The 16,837-nt window shown below is 55.7% G+C and overlaps 1 protein-coding gene across 11 annotated transcripts; it reads left to right on the top strand.

Moving 5' to 3' along the window:
- The first annotated feature begins 340 nt into the window (after positions 1-340).
- Positions 341-16,515, top strand: PTCH2 (patched 2). 11 transcript variants are annotated; one of them, XM_032302609.1, is made up of 22 exons: positions 353-1,132; positions 1,582-1,774; positions 7,340-7,508; positions 7,635-7,704; positions 7,888-7,979; positions 8,573-8,768; positions 9,559-9,680; positions 9,845-9,992; positions 10,075-10,206; positions 10,299-10,454; positions 10,549-10,641; positions 11,441-11,566; positions 11,660-11,778; positions 11,889-12,237; positions 12,374-12,686; positions 12,776-12,918; positions 13,006-13,186; positions 13,318-13,598; positions 13,709-13,846; positions 15,266-15,408; positions 15,492-15,591; positions 15,999-16,515. In XM_032302609.1, the coding sequence occupies exons 1-22, from the start codon at positions 1,061-1,063 to the stop codon at positions 16,263-16,265; spliced, it is 3,603 nt and encodes a 1,200-aa protein (XP_032158500.1). In that variant the 5' UTR covers positions 353-1,060; the 3' UTR covers positions 16,266-16,515. The 11 variants fall into 11 exon arrangements, 10 of the variants coding, with proteins under 10 accessions (XP_032158502.1, XP_032158503.1, XP_032158505.1 ...); XM_032302608.1 differs by having other exon boundaries at positions 354-1,132; positions 7,340-7,529; XR_004276246.1 differs by lacking the exons at positions 15,492-15,591; positions 15,999-16,515 and adding an exon at positions 14,755-14,925 and having other exon boundaries at positions 341-1,132; positions 7,340-7,529; positions 15,266-15,355.
- Positions 16,516-16,837: the final 322 nt, after the last annotated feature.

Below are 16,837 nucleotides of genomic sequence, written 5' to 3' on the forward strand. Positions count from 1 at the left end.
GGTTTCTGCAACTCTCAGTGACTCATTCAACCATTACGGAGCACCTACTAACTGTCAGTGAGAGAGACAGACTTTCAAATCCATAAATAGTGTGTTACAAGGAGCACAAGGAAGGAAGGAAGCGCTTATCAGGAGGGAGGTGTGAATCAAGGAAGGCTTCAAAGAAGTGTGATTGGCTCGGGTTCGTTTTGAGGGTTGTCTTCCAAGACAACAAGGCCATAACACGTCCAAAGGCAGAAACGACGAGAATAGCATGGTGCTTTTAAGAAATTACATCTAACTCCCCAGGGCTGGAAGGAACATTGAGTGGATGTGAAGGAATTATGGGAGAGAAGGCTTTAGTTAGATTGTGCAGGGCTCCGTGCTCCAGATGGGCTTTGTGTTTTGGAGCGATCATTAGATTCGCATTTTAGAGAGATGACTCTGGCCTCGGTGGAGAGTGGACTGAAAGGGGCGAGAATGGAGGCAGCAAAGAGTGAAGTCTTTGGGTCCTGGCTGGGCCGGCCAGCAGATACCCTTTCTCAGCATTGGCGTCTCCTGGCTTACGCTTGGCCAGCGCCGTGCCTCCCCGGGATCTCCCTCCCTGCTCCTCCCCCAGGGCCCCGCGGGCGGCGGGGGAAGCGAGGCGTGGGGTGGCCCTGCCTGGGTGGTCTCCTGCCCCGCCCCCACCCGCGGCGCCGTCGCCTAGCAGCGGATCCGGCTGCGCGGCTCCGGGTAATTTGCGGACCCCTCAGCCAATGGGAGGGCGTCGTCCCGGCCCGCTCCCTTTTTCTGGAGCTAAGGACGCCTCCTCCTCACAGCGCCCTCCACCTCTAGCCGCGCGGGGCGTCGCGGGCGGGTCGCTCTGCCTGCACGCGGGACCGACTCCCGCACGCGCGCTGCGCTCGCCCCCCATCGGAGCCGCCGCGGCACCCCAGCACCCTACCTTCACGCACGCCGCGCCTAAGCTGCCCCACTGAGTCCCGACGCGGGGCTCCGCGGTACCTGGGTACCAGGCCAGCTTATGGAGAATCCCAGATAACGCGGGTTGGGGGCGCCCACGCCCCCCATCCCCGCCGGCATGGCTCGGCCGCCGCCACTCCAAGAGCTGCCCCCTGGCTATACACCCCCAGCTCGAGCCGCATCACCCCAGGTGAGTGGATGGGAAGCCGGAGGGAGAAAGATTGGGAGCAGATCTAGAGATTCCCCAGGTTTGCCACTCTGCAAGGTGTAATGTCGCTATAACGAAGGGGGGTTATAGCGTGTGTGTGTGTGTGTGTGTGTGTGTGTGTGTGTACACTTCTCATCTGGCCGGGGAGAGTGTGTCTGGTTTTCCCCTCTGACCACCTGAGAACAGATGTGTGCATATATGTCCTACTCTCAGAAAAGAATCGGGTATATATTGGGGTGGGAAGATGGGGGAACAAGAAACAGTTTTATCTTTTCCACCTTTGGGCCTTGTGTCTGTGTAGGTTCTACCTGTCCTGCATCCCAGAAACCAAGAACCTGGGGCTTGGCAGAGGGTGCACATAAGGAGGAGAGGGGAGGAATTCTTGCACTGTTGCAGTAATGCCTGGCTGACCCTTCTCTTTTCCATCCCAGATCCTAGCTGGGAGCCTGAAGTCTCCACTCTGGCTTCGTGCTTACTTCCAGGGCCTCCTTTTCTCACTGGGCTGCGGGATCCAGAGACACTGTGGCAAAGTGCTCTTCCTGGGCCTGCTGGCCTTTGGAGCCCTGGCACTGGGTCTCCGTGTGGCCATCATTGAGACAGACCTGGAACAGCTCTGGGTGGAAGGTGAGTTGTGGACACTAGGGAGAGCTGCTTGGGTATGGTGACCCCAAGATAAGAACAGGGTGAGGAGCTAGCTACTGAGTTCTCGTGGGTTCCACCCTGGGTCTGGAGAGGGTACCTGCCTGCCAGAGCCTGGGCGGCTAGGAGCAGTAAATGGACATCTGCAGATGATGGGCCCCTGTGAATAGGTATGCAGAATAGTTATCTGTGAGTTTGTGTGTGTCTGTGTGTGTAGCAATTATTACCTACTTTTTATGGGTATTTTTTACTGCATGGCAGGGTTAGCAAAGGCAACCAAAATCTTTCAGTAGCAAGTAGAATAAAATACATGCTGGGATATAATATACAACAGAATATATAGTATGATGATTGGAATAAGAGAAGGCAGGGAGAGATCACACCTGACCAGGAGAATCAAGAAAATTAACACCTGGGCTCGGGAAACTGAGTAAATCATCTAGCAGGCCTCCACGCAGAGGTCCCATCCCTGGAGTCCCATGCACTGAGACCTCCTGCAACCACTCAGTAGAAAAAAAGTGGCGCAGGGTCTACACTTTGAGGCAACAGCGAGGTCAGACACAACCACATCCTCACTTCCTGGTGGAAGCATTAGCTAAAAATGATTTCTTATTAATAATTTTGGCATAACTCTCCTTTCCTGGGGCCTTTCCTATACTAGACTTCAGTAGAGTCAAACTCTCCTCTGTTCTTTCCTGGGCAATTTGCATTGGTGGGTCCCCCTCAAACCTCCCCCAGACCTGGCCGACACCCAAAGGCAGGCCCAGGTTAGAGTCTCACACCCTTGAGTTATTTCAAATGCTGGCAAGCCTGAGGATGCAGAGCAGATGTTTCTTGGAGCCTGCACGCCTGCCTGTTGGGCTCCCACACCCCATCCCCACCCTGCCCCAGCGCTCTGCAGCCTCACAGATACGTACGCACTCTAGGCCAGCCCTGGGGTCCAGAGCAGATGTTTCTCTGTGCCTGCCTGCTGCCTACTCCCAGCCCCGGGACACACATGTGCATACATGCACATACACATACCCCACCCACACCATGGCTGCCTGGGTGGTCCCAGATGACTGTTGGATTTCCTGCCACAATAGAAGCTGTTTCCCCACCACCACCTTCCTCCTCCTTCATTTCCCAGATCTTTCCCATCTAAACACTGCTTGAACCTCCATGTTCCTCATCCTCTCTCCTACACCCTAGCACAGGACAGGCTAGATCCCACCAGATCTTTGCTGCTGTTTGTGGAGGGGTGATGTAAAAGGCTGGTGGCCAATTCCTAGGGCTGCTTCCTTTATTTCAGAACACTGCTGTGTCCCGTATAAGCCAGAACTGGGGTGAGATAAAAGTGATCCTGACCTGATCTCTGTACATCTCTGTACATCCGTAGCTAAGGCTTCTCCCAGCAGTGCCCTGGGCAATGAGGGGCTGATCAAGGCAAAGACCAAAGAGTTATTCTCTATTCCTTTCCTGTTTTGCGAATACAGAAAGCAAAGAAAGGAGCAGGACACTGGCTATCAGAGTTAGGGTCCCCTCCAGCTTTGCCATGGTGAGAGACAGGCTGTGACTCACCCTTGCTGATCAATTTTAAAGCTAAAAGGCTCAGAGATAGATTGATCTCTAAAATAAAAATATATATAACATTAGATATAAAATATATACAACATTAGACCCTAGTTGGTACTTACAGGAACAATGATAGAGTTGGCTTGAAATGGGAGCTGTCCCTGTAAACAAGGGACATGTATCTAGAAGGCAGGATGAAACATACGAGTTGGTGGACCCACTATCCACGCAAAACTGCAAGGCTGAAACCTTGGGAGTCAGGCTCAGTTCTTCTTGCTTACCTAACTGGTTACTAAACCAGCAAATTCTTCTCTCTTAACTTCTTTCATAACAGACCCCTCCTTTCCACCCTTGTGGCTGTTGTTCTAGTTGAGGCCTTTCTCCAGTCTCTGGTAGTACTCAACTGATTGTATCATTTAATATGCTTTTGGCCACATGAAAGAGAAAAAAGGAAAGGGGGCAGAAGGAAAGAAAGAAGAACAGGAAATCCAGTAGTAGACAGTAGAGCCGTTCCTGGATGGTTAATTCCGCCACCCTAAGGACATCAGCAAAGACCCAGGTTCTTTCTATCTTTCTCCTAACCCTTCTTCAGCATGTTGGGCTTTTGTCCTGTGGCTTATCACCTCCTTGTCCCAAGTGGCTACTGCAATGGTCCCTTTTTGGAAGTGAGGGAGAATTTACCAGAAGCCCTCCCCCCTCCCCCCAGCTGACTTCCCATTTGGTCACTTGGGCAAGAACTGTGGAGCGGCCGGCCGATGCCTAAACCCTTCACTTGGCAAAGGCAGTGGAATTACTGTGATTGACTAATCAGATCTCACCCCCTGAGGCTGGGGAGGGATCTAGCTTCCCTGAATCACTGGGCCTTTCAGAGGATGGCCAACAAAATCAAGTCTATTAGAAAAGTGACCAATCTTCTGCCGGACTTGCCTTCTAATCTGCCTCCACACTGCCCTCCTCTGGTGTGTCTAGTTCTGTCCAAGTCGGTCCCCTGCTTAGAGCCCTTCCACTACTTTCTGCGAGGTTCTGGGGAGTCTCCAGAATCAAGTTCAGCCTCCTTAGCACACATGTTAGGCCCTCCGAAACCTAACTCTTGATTTCTGCTCCAGAATTGTCTCTGCCTCACTCGGCAATGTTGAGCCTTTGGCAGTTCCCTAGACCTACTTGGTCCAGAACATCTTTTCGCAACTTCTTCCCTTGGCCAAACCCTGTTCACTCACAGCTGAGCTCCAGAATGTGTTGTTAGGTGATGAAAAAGTCGGGTCATCTCATTCCTCTGCTCAAAACCTACCATGGCTCCCAATTCACTCAGAGAAAGTCTGCATCACTACAGTAGCTTACAGGCCCTAATATGTGAAATTTCTGGACCAAAGATTATGGACATTTCTCAGGGTCTGATATATATTCCAATATTGCTTCCCTCTAAATATCATACCAGCCTACACTCTGATGGTAGGTTAGAGTGCACTTCTGTAAGCCAGCAGTGAGGGCAATCATTATTTTTATTTTTGTTAAATTGATAGATGGTAATTTATTGCTGTTTTAAATCATACTGCCTATAATATAGGATTATATGTATTACCATTGTAGGATTATCTATAAGGTGGGTTCATTTTCCATGCTGGCTAACAACTCAGAGTCTCCCTTTTGTATAGGTACAGAAGTTTTTAACAGACTTGTTGGTATTGATGTCTCCTTCCCCTGTTCTCCTCCTCCCCCCCGCCGTTCAATCGTTTTAACTCCGGTTCTTTCTCATTTTTCTGTCCCACAGTCTCTTTCTCAGCAACCATTAAATAATAATTCCTTATCCCAACTTTGTGCTGGGCAGTTTCCTAAGTACTTTGCCTGCATTGATTCTAATTCTGCCAAGATAGGCACATTCCCTATTTGACAGATGAGGAAATTGAGGGCAGAGAGACTGGGTCATTTGCCCCAAGCACAGACCAAGTGTTAGAGCCCAGGCTCAAAGCCAGATGTGTCCAGAGCCTTCAGGCTCTCCCTTACACCCACTGCCTCTCCCTGGCCACACAGCACATCCTAGTTCACCTGTCCTCACATCTGTCACCATCATTGTTGTCAGCCAAGGTTTACTTTTTTCTTTGCCTCATTTTTTCTGAGTATTCTCTATTTTCTTTGACATTATACTTTATATTTTCAGTGTTCCTTTCTTTTGCTTTTTTGTTTTGTTTTGTTTTAAAGATTTTACTTAATTTTTTTTTTAAAGATTTTATTTATTTATTTGACAGACAGAGATCACAAGTAGGCAGAGAGGCAGGCAGAGAGAGAGGAGGAAGCAGGCTCCCTGCTGAGCAGAAAGCCTGATTCGGGGGCTCGATCCCAGGACCCTGAGATCATGACCTGAGCAGAAGGCAGCCGCTTAACCCACTGAGCCACCCAGGCGCCCCCAAGATTTTACTTAATTTTTTGACAGAGAGAGACACAGCGAGAAAGGGAACACAAGCAGGAGGACAGATAGAGAGGGGGAAGCAGGCTTCCTGCTGAGCAGGGAGCCCAATGCACGGGTCGATCCTAGGACCCCAGCATCATGACCTGAGCCGAAAGCAGACGCTTAACCAACTGAGCCAACCAGGCTCCCCTTTCTTGCTTTCTTGCTTTCTTGATAGCTCTTTCTGGTTCCTTCCTTCTCCTGTGCACCTCTCTCCTCAGTGAGGTCATTTACTATGAGGAGCTTATTTCTGTCCCCTCCGGTCCCCCCTTGAGGCAGCTCTGGCCTAAGCCTTGTGAAATAAACACTGTAGTCCAGGCCTGGGGGAGGAGTGGGGAGTCAGAGAAGGAAGAAAATGGGGCATGTGCCCAGCATGGCTTTGGGACACCGGGTCTGTGAGGGAGGGCCAGGAAAGGGGTTTGAGTGGGGGAGGTGTGAGCATATGGGTAAGTCTGTGTGCAGGGTGTGCAGCTCTCATGAGTGAGGTGATTATATGGGTTTGAAAAAGAGACTGGGGAGCACGACGATCGCAGGTGGGGCTGGAGTCTCACAGAAGGTGAACGTATGGGCCCCAGAGGTGACAGGGACCCAACAGGAAGAGGCCCCGGACAGGTGGCAGCAGAACTGAGCCTGAGACCACCCAAGGCCATAAAGCCTCAGCAGTGGTTTGGCCCTTGCCCTCCTCCAAACCCCAGTCAGGCCATATCCCCTGGCAGCACCGCTGCCCACCCACGCCCCAGGCCCCAGTTACAGAGAGTGACTCTGTGGTCAGCACAATGCAGGACTGGAGGGGTGCCGAGATCAAGGAGACTGAGGTAGGCCTGGCTCTGGGCCTCCTGCTGCCTGGACAGTGAGATCTGGGATCTGGAACTTTTCTTCCCCTTGGCCCATGTTGGTGCCCATGTCACCTCTGCCAGGTGATCCCGGTACTTCCTACATGAGGAGAAGCATCGTCCCCCTCATCTGTGCCACCACAGGCCCATTATGACCAGCTGCTCCTATCCCTGCCCTCTTTAGCATAACAATCTGCAAAAAGACGTATTTCTAGAAAGCACTGCTTGAGACCAGCTGACCTGGGAACCAGCCACAGCGCTAGGCCTGTTCTTTGAAGAGACCCTCCCGGTGGCAGTCTCCCTATTGATTCCTTTTGTCCCTCCTTGTCTTCCTCACCAGAGCACAAAGGGGCTAAGTGAGGGCTCCCATACCGGGATACCTCCCTAACCCCAGCCCTGCCCCAACTCATACTGACCTCTCACTCTGAAGTAGTTTGCCCCACACTGAGCCATCCTGGTTCATGGGGAAATCTTAGACCACACAAGAATTCCACAAGGCCATCCAACTGAGGTCTCTCACTTCCACACTAAGCTCAAGATTTAAGCAGAGCGCCAGGAGCTTGGGGAGTCAGCATGACCATCAAGGAAAAAAACAGGGGCTCCTCTCAGAGCACCCCTCCTCCCTGTCCTGGGGAGCCTCAGCCGACTAGGGTCCCACAGCCCCAGAGCTCTGATCCACCGAGGCTCTCTTCCCCCCACTTTCTCTCTATGCTCTGGCAGTGGGCAGCCGGGTGAGCCAAGAGTTGCATTACACCAAGGAGAAGCTGGGGGAGGAGGCTGCCTACACCTCCCAGATGCTGATACAGACCCCACGCCAGGAAGGGGAGAATGTCCTCACACCTGAGGCTCTGGACCTCCACCTCCAGGCAGCCCTCACCGCCAGTAAAGTGCAAGTATCACTCTATGGAAAGTGAGTCTGGCTGAGTCCCTGAGCAGCTGGGAGCGAGGCATGTGCGGCCGGGCTGGCGTGGGAATTCCCCTCTTCTGCTGATCTCTTGTGCCCCGGCCATTTCAGGTCCTGGGACTTGAACAAAATCTGCTACAAGTCAGGAATTCCCCTAATTGAAAATGGAATGATTGAGCGGGTGAGTGTCTAGAGCTGTTCTTTGAGCCTGGGTCTGGGGGAACCTTTTCTGCAAGTAGGGGAAGGCTGTGAGAGACGGGGAGGTTAAGAGTTGGGAGGTGGGGGTTACAGAGGGCATCCTGCAGAGACTGTGGAGAAAGGAGCCCAGGGATGGGACTGATGTGGCCTGGGGTGTCCGTGGCAGATGATTGAGAAGCTGTTTCCGTGCGTGATCCTCACCCCCCTCGACTGCTTCTGGGAAGGAGCCAAACTCCAAGGGGGCTCTGCCTACTTGCCGTGAGTGCCCTGCTTCAGCGAGCTCGGGACTTCCCCTGCAGACAGAGGATGCTCGAAACCGTACCAAGAGCCCAAAGCACCTGTGAGGCTCGGGCCTGAACACAGGCTGCCCCATGGGTCTCTCCACATCCCCCATCTCCTGGCCTCTGAAGGAAAGGAAGACTGTCTAATTTAGACAAAACAGAACAAAGAGGAAAAAAAGATCCCCAGAAAGCGACCTTGCCCAGGAGAGTTAGCTAGGTAGGGGCTAAGCTGTTGCCGCAGGCCAGAAAGAAAACCTGTTAGAGGCAGGTGTCCACCGGTGATGTGTTAGAGTCAAAGGTAACTGGCTTGGGAAGGGACTCTGTGGGGCTTTTCTGGGCCTTTTCCTTGTGTTAAGTTCTGTCCATCCTCATGTCCATATCAGGGCAGCCACCTGGTGGGCTGGTGTAGCCTGGGAGTTCTGGGAAGCTGAGCACTGCAGACCTTTCCTATGGTCGGGCAGATGCATGAGCCGCTAGGAAGAGAATGAGAGCTAGCAGGGGGTCCCCAGCAGCCTTTTGGAGGGTGGGATTTGATTCTTTACCCTCACCAACCACGGGCTCTCCCCTCAGCGGCCGCCCTGACATCCAGTGGACCAACCTAGACCCAGAGCAGCTGCTGGAGGAACTGGGCCCCTTTGCCTCCCTCGAGGGCTTCCGGGAGCTGCTAGACAAGGCACAGGTGGGCCAGGCCTATGTGGGGCGTCCCTGCCTGCACCCTGATGACCTCCACTGCCCACCTAGTGCCCCTAACCATCACAGCAAGCAGGTGGGTGCCAGCCGGGTCTGCCAGCTGGAGAAAGGCTATTTTCCTTCCCTTTCCCCTCCTCAGATGTTCCTCTCTTCTGGGAGAGAGCAAACTGTGCTCTGTGCTCTGCCTTCCGTTCCCTAGACATTGTCACCCTGCCCCTACTGCGCCAAATACCTAGGCTCTCCCTTTCCCATTCAATTCTCCTAAGGAACCCTCACGTGGGGTGCCTGGGTGGCTCAGTGGGTTAAGCCTCTGCCTTTAGCTCAGCTCATTCATCTCAGGGTCCTGGGATCCAGCCCCGTATCAGCAGGGAGCCTGCTTGCCCTCTCTCTCTCTGCCTGCCTCTCTGCCTGCTTGTGATCTCTGTCAAGTAAATAAATAAAATCTTAAATTTAAAAAAGAGGAACCCTCAGGTGATATATGAACCCCTTTGTGCTTTTCTAAAGCCAGAGACACCAGACTTTATCCAAACAGACTTGTACAGAGAAACTGAGGGCAAACCAGCTAAGCACAAGTGTCATACCTAGTTTCCTGAGTGTCTCTGTAGCCCTGTGAATGTTAACCTTTTCCCAAAACCCACCAGAGTTACTCCAGCTCTTCCCAGAAGCCTATTTCCAGGCCTCTGCTTCCTCTAGTGGGCTCCTCTCTGCAGGACAATAGCTGTTCACTTTCAGGGTGGGCGAGAGGCTCTGGAGAATAGCTGTCTCCACTGCAGGCAACGGAGCCCCGTGGAGGGCATGGTTCCTGGAGGTACGAGCCCAGGGGCCCTCAGTTACCCACGACCAAGGCCTCTCCTGTCCCCCTCTAGGCTCCCAAGGTGGCTCAGGAGCTGAGTGGGGGCTGCCACGGCTTTTCCCACAAGTTCATGCACTGGCAGGAGGAATTGCTGCTGGGGGGCATCGCCAGAGACCCCCAAGGACAGCTGCTGAGGTAAGGCCCCCTGGGGCTGGCAAGGGGATCCCAGGCGTGGGAATCCCCACTCTGATTCCCAGCAGCTCCAGCAGAACCCTGCCCCCATTCAGCCCACCGCTGGGTGCTCCAGCCCACTCTGACCCCTGACTCTCCTCCACTGCCATCCCCCCCACCCCCGCCAGGGCAGAAGCCCTGCAGAGCACCTTCCTGCTCATGAGTCCCCGCCAGCTGTACGAGCATTTCCGAGGCGACTACCAGACACACGACATCGGCTGGAGCGAGGAGCAGGCCGGCACGGTGCTGCAGGCCTGGCAGCGGCGCTTCGTGCAGGTGCGTGTGTAGCCGGGCGGGGGGCGGAGCCATGAGGCTCCGCCCTCCTCCCCTCCCCCTCACCTCCGCCCTCTCCTCCCAGCTGGCTCAGGAGGCCCTGCCTCAGAATTCATCCCAGCAGATCCACGCCTTCTCCTCCACCACCCTGGATGACATCCTGCACGCTTTCTCCGAAGTCAGTGCTGCCCGCGTGGTGGGAGGCTATCTGCTCATGGTGGGTCCCGCTCCTGGCTCCTCGCCCCAACCTGCACCCGGTGCTCCCCCCCGGGGAGCTGCCATCCAAGCCTGTGTCTTTTCTCCCCACAGCTAGCCTATGCCTGTGTGACAATGCTGCGCTGGGACTGTGCCCAGTCCCAGGGTGCAGTGGGCCTTGCAGGGGTGCTGCTGGTAGCCCTGGCAGTGGCCTCGGGCCTTGGGCTCTGCGCCCTGCTCGGCATCACCTTCAATGCTGCCACTACCCAGGTATACCAGGACTCCCACGCAGACGTCGGGGGCAGTGGTTGTCTCTGTCCAGGCTACTCAGTTCCTCCAGCTACCCACCCCTGTGCCCCTCCAGGTACTGCCCTTCTTGGCGCTGGGCATCGGTGTGGATGACATATTCCTGCTGGCACATGCCTTCACAGAGGCTCCCCCTGGCACCCCTCTCCAGGTGAGGCCTCATCCACCAGTCCCGGCTGGTCTGAAGCAGCTCAGCATAGGGTAAGAGCCTCCTGGCTGGGATGCCTGGGTGGCTCAGTTGGCTAAGCGTCCGACTCGATTTCGGCTCAGGTCATGATCTCAGGGCCCTGGGATGCAGCCCTGTATTGGGCTCTGCGCTCTGTGGGGTCCCTGCTTGAGACTCTCTCCTTCTCCCTCTCTCTGCCCCTCCCCCTGCTCATGTTCGTTCATACTCTCATTCTCTCAAATGAATCTTTATTTTTTAAGATTTTATTTATTTATTGGACAGAGACAGAGGGATCACAAGTAGGCAGAGAGGCAGGCACAGAGAGAGAGGGAGAGGCAGGCTCCCCACTGAGCAGAGAGCCTGATGTGGGGCTTGATCCCAGGACCCTGGGATCATGACCTGACCCAAAGGCAGAGGCTTAACCCACTGATCCACCCAGGTGCCCCTCAAATAAATCTTAAAAAAAAAAAAAAAAAGGCTCTTGGTTTAGGCAGACTTAGGCTGGTAATCAACCTGTCTGTGCCTCAGTTTCCACATCTGTAAACAGGGGTGACAATAGTGCTTGTGCTGTGAGGGTGTTGTGAGGACTGGTGAGAACTCTGGCTGAATTGTTAGAACAATGTGTGTGACGCGTGTGTGGTATGAGCGGGTATGTGACGTGTGTGTGGCGCTCTGTAAGTGTGAGCTCCGTGTGGTTACGGTCCCCCCTCCTCCATCCCAAGCTTCCAAGCCTCCCCTTCACTCTCTGCCTTGAGGACCCATGACTCCTCCCCTGTCCTGGCAGGAGCGCACAGGCGAGTGTCTGCAGCGCACCGGGACCAGCGTCGCGCTCACATCCATCAACCACATGGTTGCCTTCTTCATGGCCGCCCTCGTTCCCATCCCTGCACTGCGGGCCTTCTCCTTGCAGGTGAGGCCTCAGGAAAGGGCCCAGGTTCCAGGTGAGCATGAATCCAGGGGCCTGCTTCATCCAGCCTTTGTGTCCCTCCTGTCTGTCCCCCAGGCGGCCATAGTGGTCGGCTGCAACTTTGCAGCTGTGATGCTTGTCTTCCCGGCGGTCCTCAGCCTGGACCTGCACCGGCGCCACTGCCAGCGCCTTGATGTGCTCTGCTGCTTCTCTAGGTACTGTCCCCACGTCTCCCGCCCCATCAGCCCTCACCTCTGTGGTCCCGTCCGTCCCGTCTCGCCAGCATTCCCACAGACCTGTCATCCCCATTCTCTGCCTCCTGCAGCCCCTGCTCAGCTCGGGTGATCCAGATCCTGCCCCAGGAACTCGGGGACAGGACGGTCCCTGTGGGCATTGCCCACCTGACGGCCACAGTTCAAGCCTTCACCCACTGTGAAGCCAGCAGCCAGCATGTGGTCACCATCCTGCCACCCCGCGCCCACTTGGTGCCCCCACCTTCTGACCCGCTGGGCTCTGAGCTCTTCAGCCCGGGAGGGTCCACGAGGGACCTCCTAGGCCAAGAGGAGGGGCCCAGGCAAAAGGCAGCTTGCAGCTCCCTGCCCTGTGCCCGCTGGAACCTTGCCCATTTCGCCCGCTATCGGTTCGCACCCTTGCTGCTCCAGTCACACAGCAAGGTGAGACCCTAGGCCTGGAGAAGGCGGGGTGAACCAGGGCCGGGGCTTCAGTGCGTCTGAGCCCCAAGAAGGGCCAAGGGCCAAGGCCCCTGCCTGAGCCTCCGTGGGCCTCAAGCTTAGCTGCCGTTCCCCACAGGCCATGGTGCTGGCGCTCTTTGGTGGTCTCCTGGGCCTGAGCCTCTACGGAGCCACGCTGGTGCAGGACGGGCTGGCCCTGACGGATGTGGTGCCTCGAGGCACCAAGGAGCATGCCTTCCTGAGCGCCCAGCTCAGGTACTTCTCCCTCTACGAGGTGGCCCTGGTGACACAGGGTGGCTTTGACTACGCCCACTCCCAACGCGCCCTCTTTGATCTGCACCAGCGCTTCAGCTCTCTCAAGGCTGTGCTGCCCCCCCCAGCCGCCCGGGCGCCCCGCACCTGGCTGCACTATTACCGGAACTGGCTGCAGGGTGAGAGGCAAGACGGCCGGCCGGGAGGGCTGCTGCAGGCCAGAGCCCCTGCGGCCACAGCCTGACGCCCCTCCCTCCTCCGCCCCCAGGAATCCAGGCTGCCTTTGACCAGGACTGGGCTTCCGGGCGCATTAGCCGCCACTCGTGCCGCAATGGCTCTGAGGATGGAGCGCTGGCCTACAAGCTGCTCATCCAGACGGGGGATGCCCGGGAGCCCCTGGATTTCAGCCAGGTTGGAAGGGGGGCCGGAAGGGTCGGGACGCAAAGAGGGGCCCTAGGCCTCGTGGGCCCAGACTGTCAGCCCTCTCCGCCTCTGCAGCTGACCACGAGGAAGCTAGTGGATAAGGACGGGCTGATTCCACCCGAGCTCTTCTATGTGGGGCTGACCATGTGGGTAAGCAGTGACCCGCTGGGCCTGGCGGCCTCTCAGGCCAACTTCTACCCCCCACCTCCCGAGTGGCTGCACGACAAGTATGACACCACCGGGGAGAACCTTCGCAGTGAGTCCGGGGGATGTGGGGGGGAGGTCGGGAGCCCAGCAGGAGCCTCAGCCTGGGTCCACACAGGCCCTACCCACTGCTCCCCCTGCTCACAGCACCCCCCCTTCCCTGCCATCCCCTACCGTCTACAGTCCCGGCAGCCCAGCCCCTGGAATTTGCCCAGTTCCCCTTCCTACTGCGTGGCCTCCAGAAGACCGCAGACTTCGTGGAGGCCATCGAGGGGGCCCGGGCAGCGTGCGCCGAGGCAGGCCGGGCCGGGGTGCGTGCCTACCCCAGCGGCTCCCCCTTCCTCTTCTGGGAGCAGTATCTGGGCCTGCGGCGCTCCTTCCTGCTGGCTGTCTGCATCCTGCTGGTATGCACCTTCCTCGTCTGCGCCCTGCTGCTGCTCAACCCCTGGACGGCGGGCCTCATAGTGAGTCCTCGTGGGGCTGAGGCCACAGACACCCCTGGCTCCCCACCCCTGCCCCGCCCTGCCCATCATCCCTTCACCCCGGAGCCCTGGGTGAGCCCTGCCTTCCCCAGGTACTGGTCCTGGCGATGATGACTGTGGAGCTCTTTGGCATCATGGGTTTCCTGGGCATCAAACTGAGTGCCATCCCCGTGGTGATCCTTGTGGCCTCTGTAGGCATTGGTGTTGAGTTCACGGTCCACGTGGCTCTGGTGAGCACAGGCACTGGGGGAGGGGTGGACCCGCTGCTTCAGTGGTCAACAAATATTTATCAAGCTCCCACAATGTGCTAGTCACTACCTAAGAATTGGTTTCAAGTTCCTGTTTGGGCACCCCCCCTCAAAAAAGAATTGGGGATATAGGGGCACCTGGCTGGCTCAGTTGGTAGAGCATGTGACTCTTGATCTCGGGGACATGAGTTTGAGCCCCACATTGGGTATAGATACTGCATAAATAAAAAAACTTAACAAAAAGAATTGGGGATATAATAGCAATCCAGGCAGGCTGGGGTTTATTTTTTTGTTTTCTTTTGTTTTGTTTTTACGATTTTATTTATTTATTTGACAGAGAGTGCATAAGCAGGGGGAATGGCAGGCAAAGGGAGAGGGAGAAGCAGGCTCCTCACGGAGCAGGGAGCCCCATATGGGGCTTGATCCCAGGACCCTGGGATCGTGACCCAAGCGAAGGCAGTGGCCCAGCAGACTGAGCCACCGGGTGCCCACAGACAGGCTTTGCCTTCAAGGAGCTTATATCCTTTAGTGCAGAGATAAACAATTAACACGTGAACAAATAAATAAGCAGCCATTTCAGCAGAGAGGAGGGGACAAGGCCTTGACCAAAATGGGGACAGAATAGAAGTTGAGAAAATGGGAACCAGTAATTTTTGGGATGGTTTTACTGTGAAGGGATCAGAGAAATGGGACGGTAGCTGGAGGGCAGCACGGGTACAGAGGCTGAGACGGAGAGGCTCGGCCCCTCCCACAGCTTGGTGTTCTCTGGCTCAGGAGGAGTGGGAGGGGGGCGGGGGCCCCAGACCCGCAGGCAGCACCGACACAAACCTGGCTGGACCCCGCAGACAGCTCCCTTCCTTTTCCAAGAGCCCTGTGCTTCTCCTTACAAGAACGATAGGTACTCCGTGGAGGTGGGGAAAGCCAGCGTGCAGAGAAGTACAAAGGAAGAATTAGAAATCCTCTGAAATCCCATCCCAACAAGTCACTGTGAGCACTCTGATGTCCATCCTGCTGGACTTTTGGACCTGCATCAGCAGACTTTTTGTGTAAAGAGCCAGACAGTAAATATCTTAGGCAGGCAGGTCACAGTGTCCCTTGGGATCTTACCGTTGTACTGTAGCCTCGAAGCAGCTACAGACAATAATATGTACGTGGATGGGTGTGGCTGCATTTCAGCTAAGCTTTATTTACAAAAACAGGTGACAGGCTTTGTTTGCCAACTCTTCTAGACTTCTCGCGGTGTCTCCCCGTGGACGTGTATAGTGTTTCCTAAATAGACTCAGGCATACTTCCTGGACAGTTCAAAGCTCAGTTTACCTGACCTGCGAGCCCTGGGGACAGATGAGAAGTTGGGGGCATGGCTGGACAAGGAGCAGCTACAGGGCCTGTCTGTCCCCACAGGGCTTCCTGACCACCCAGGGGAGCCGGAACCTGCGGGCTGCCTGTGCCCTGGAGCACACCTTGGCTCCAGTGACCGATGGGGCTGTCTCCACATTGCTGGGTCTGCTCATGCTTGCTGGTTCCAACTTTGACTTCATCATAAGGTAGGGGACGGCTGGGGTGGGGAGGTGCAGCCTGCCTGCGTTGACCACAGGGGCTACCCAGGCTGACCACCTGCCCCACGCAGGTACTTTTTCGTGGTGCTAACAGTGCTCACACTCCTGGGCCTCCTCCATGGGCTCGTGCTGCTGCCCGTGCTGCTCTCCATCCTGGGCCCCCCACCAGAGGTGACCATACCCTCCCCCTGCTCCCAGCCCAGGGCTTGGGGTGGGACAAGCAAGGGAAGAGTCAGAGCCAGGAAGAAAATCTCAGTTGCCCAAAGACAGGACTCAATTCCCAGGGACCCTCCCCAGGAGGTCAGCTGAGGCTGGCAGCCTCTCCCTTTGCCCAAACACCATGTCCCTGCCCCTCAGCTTTCCTGGCTTCATGGGACCCACCTTAGCGTTTAGGGTCCAGAGCAAGGTGCAGGGTTTGTCCTAGACCTTCACATCCTGTCCCTTGTCGGCTCTTTTATCCTTCTAGAAGCCAACAAGGGCCACAGCTTCCCAACGATCCTGGTGATGCACCAGGGAGCTGCTGTAGGGGACTGACATCCTGGGAGCCTTGGGCTCACTGGGACCGTTGTCTCCTCCAGGTGGTACAGATGTACAAGGAGAGCCCAGAGGTCCTCAGCCCCCCAGCTCCACGAGAAGGAGGGCTCAGCTGGGGGTTGTCCCCTACCCTTCCCCAGAGCTTTGCCAGAGTGACTACCTCCATGACAGTGGCCCTCCACCCACCCCCACTGCCTGGTGCCTACATCCATCCAGCCTCTGATGAGCCCACTTGGTCCCCTGTTGCCACAGCAGCTGCCAGCGGCTCCAGCAACCTCAGTTCTAGGGGACCATGTCCAGCCACTGGATGAAAGAGTGCCTGAAGCAAGGAGACCCTGCTTTGGCCACATGAGGTCACCGGGAAGCAATGCGGGGGGTGCGGGGGTGGTTACTAAATGCAGGACAGCTGCCTGGAGAACCCCGCTGCTGCTGTCTCTCTCATCCCCTCCCCTGCCCCAGCGGTCACGGATCTCCCTGCTGTCCTACGAAACCAGCAGTCTCTGGGCTCAGAGCAGCCTCGACACCAGGCTGTGTGTGTGGGCGCCTGTCCGGATGGGGGAGAGGCTCCCCCCACCCCCACACCCCTGTGCTACTGGCCCCTAGCAGACCAAGACGGAGGGGTCCTCTAGCACCCTTTGCGAGGCCTGGGCCCCCCATGCTTGGCAGCTGCACACATCCTACCACATAAATTATTTATATGAAGATGTTTATTTTTGTAGTTTGTATAGATGTTAGCTACGCTGAAAGTTTTATTTTTAAAGAGTGAAATATATTCTATATGAACTCCTCTCAAACGACTTCGGCGCTTTTCTTTTGAACAAACGGGAGTTTGCAAGTATAGGGGTGTCATAGTCTGAGTTCCTGGGGCTACTCTAATCCTGGG

Source organism: Mustela erminea, chromosome 10 (genome assembly GCF_009829155.1).
Source record: "Mustela erminea isolate mMusErm1 chromosome 10, mMusErm1.Pri, whole genome shotgun sequence".
In the NCBI taxonomy this organism is placed as follows: Eukaryota; Metazoa; Chordata; class Mammalia; order Carnivora; family Mustelidae; genus Mustela; species Mustela erminea.

Bases quoted from the DNA above. Each gene is read 5' to 3' on its own strand.
- PTCH2 (XM_032302608.1), top strand. From the start codon at position 1,061: ATGGCTCGGCCGCCGCCACTCCAAGAGCTGCCCCCTGGCTATACACCC. The intron at 1,133-1,581 runs GTGAGTGGATGG...TTTCCATCCCAG, and splicing joins CTCGAGCCGCATCACCCCAG to ATCCTAGCTGGGAGCCTGAA. The intron at 10,642-11,440 runs GTGAGGCCTCAT...CTGTCCTGGCAG, and splicing joins CCCCTGGCACCCCTCTCCAG to GAGCGCACAGGCGAGTGTCT.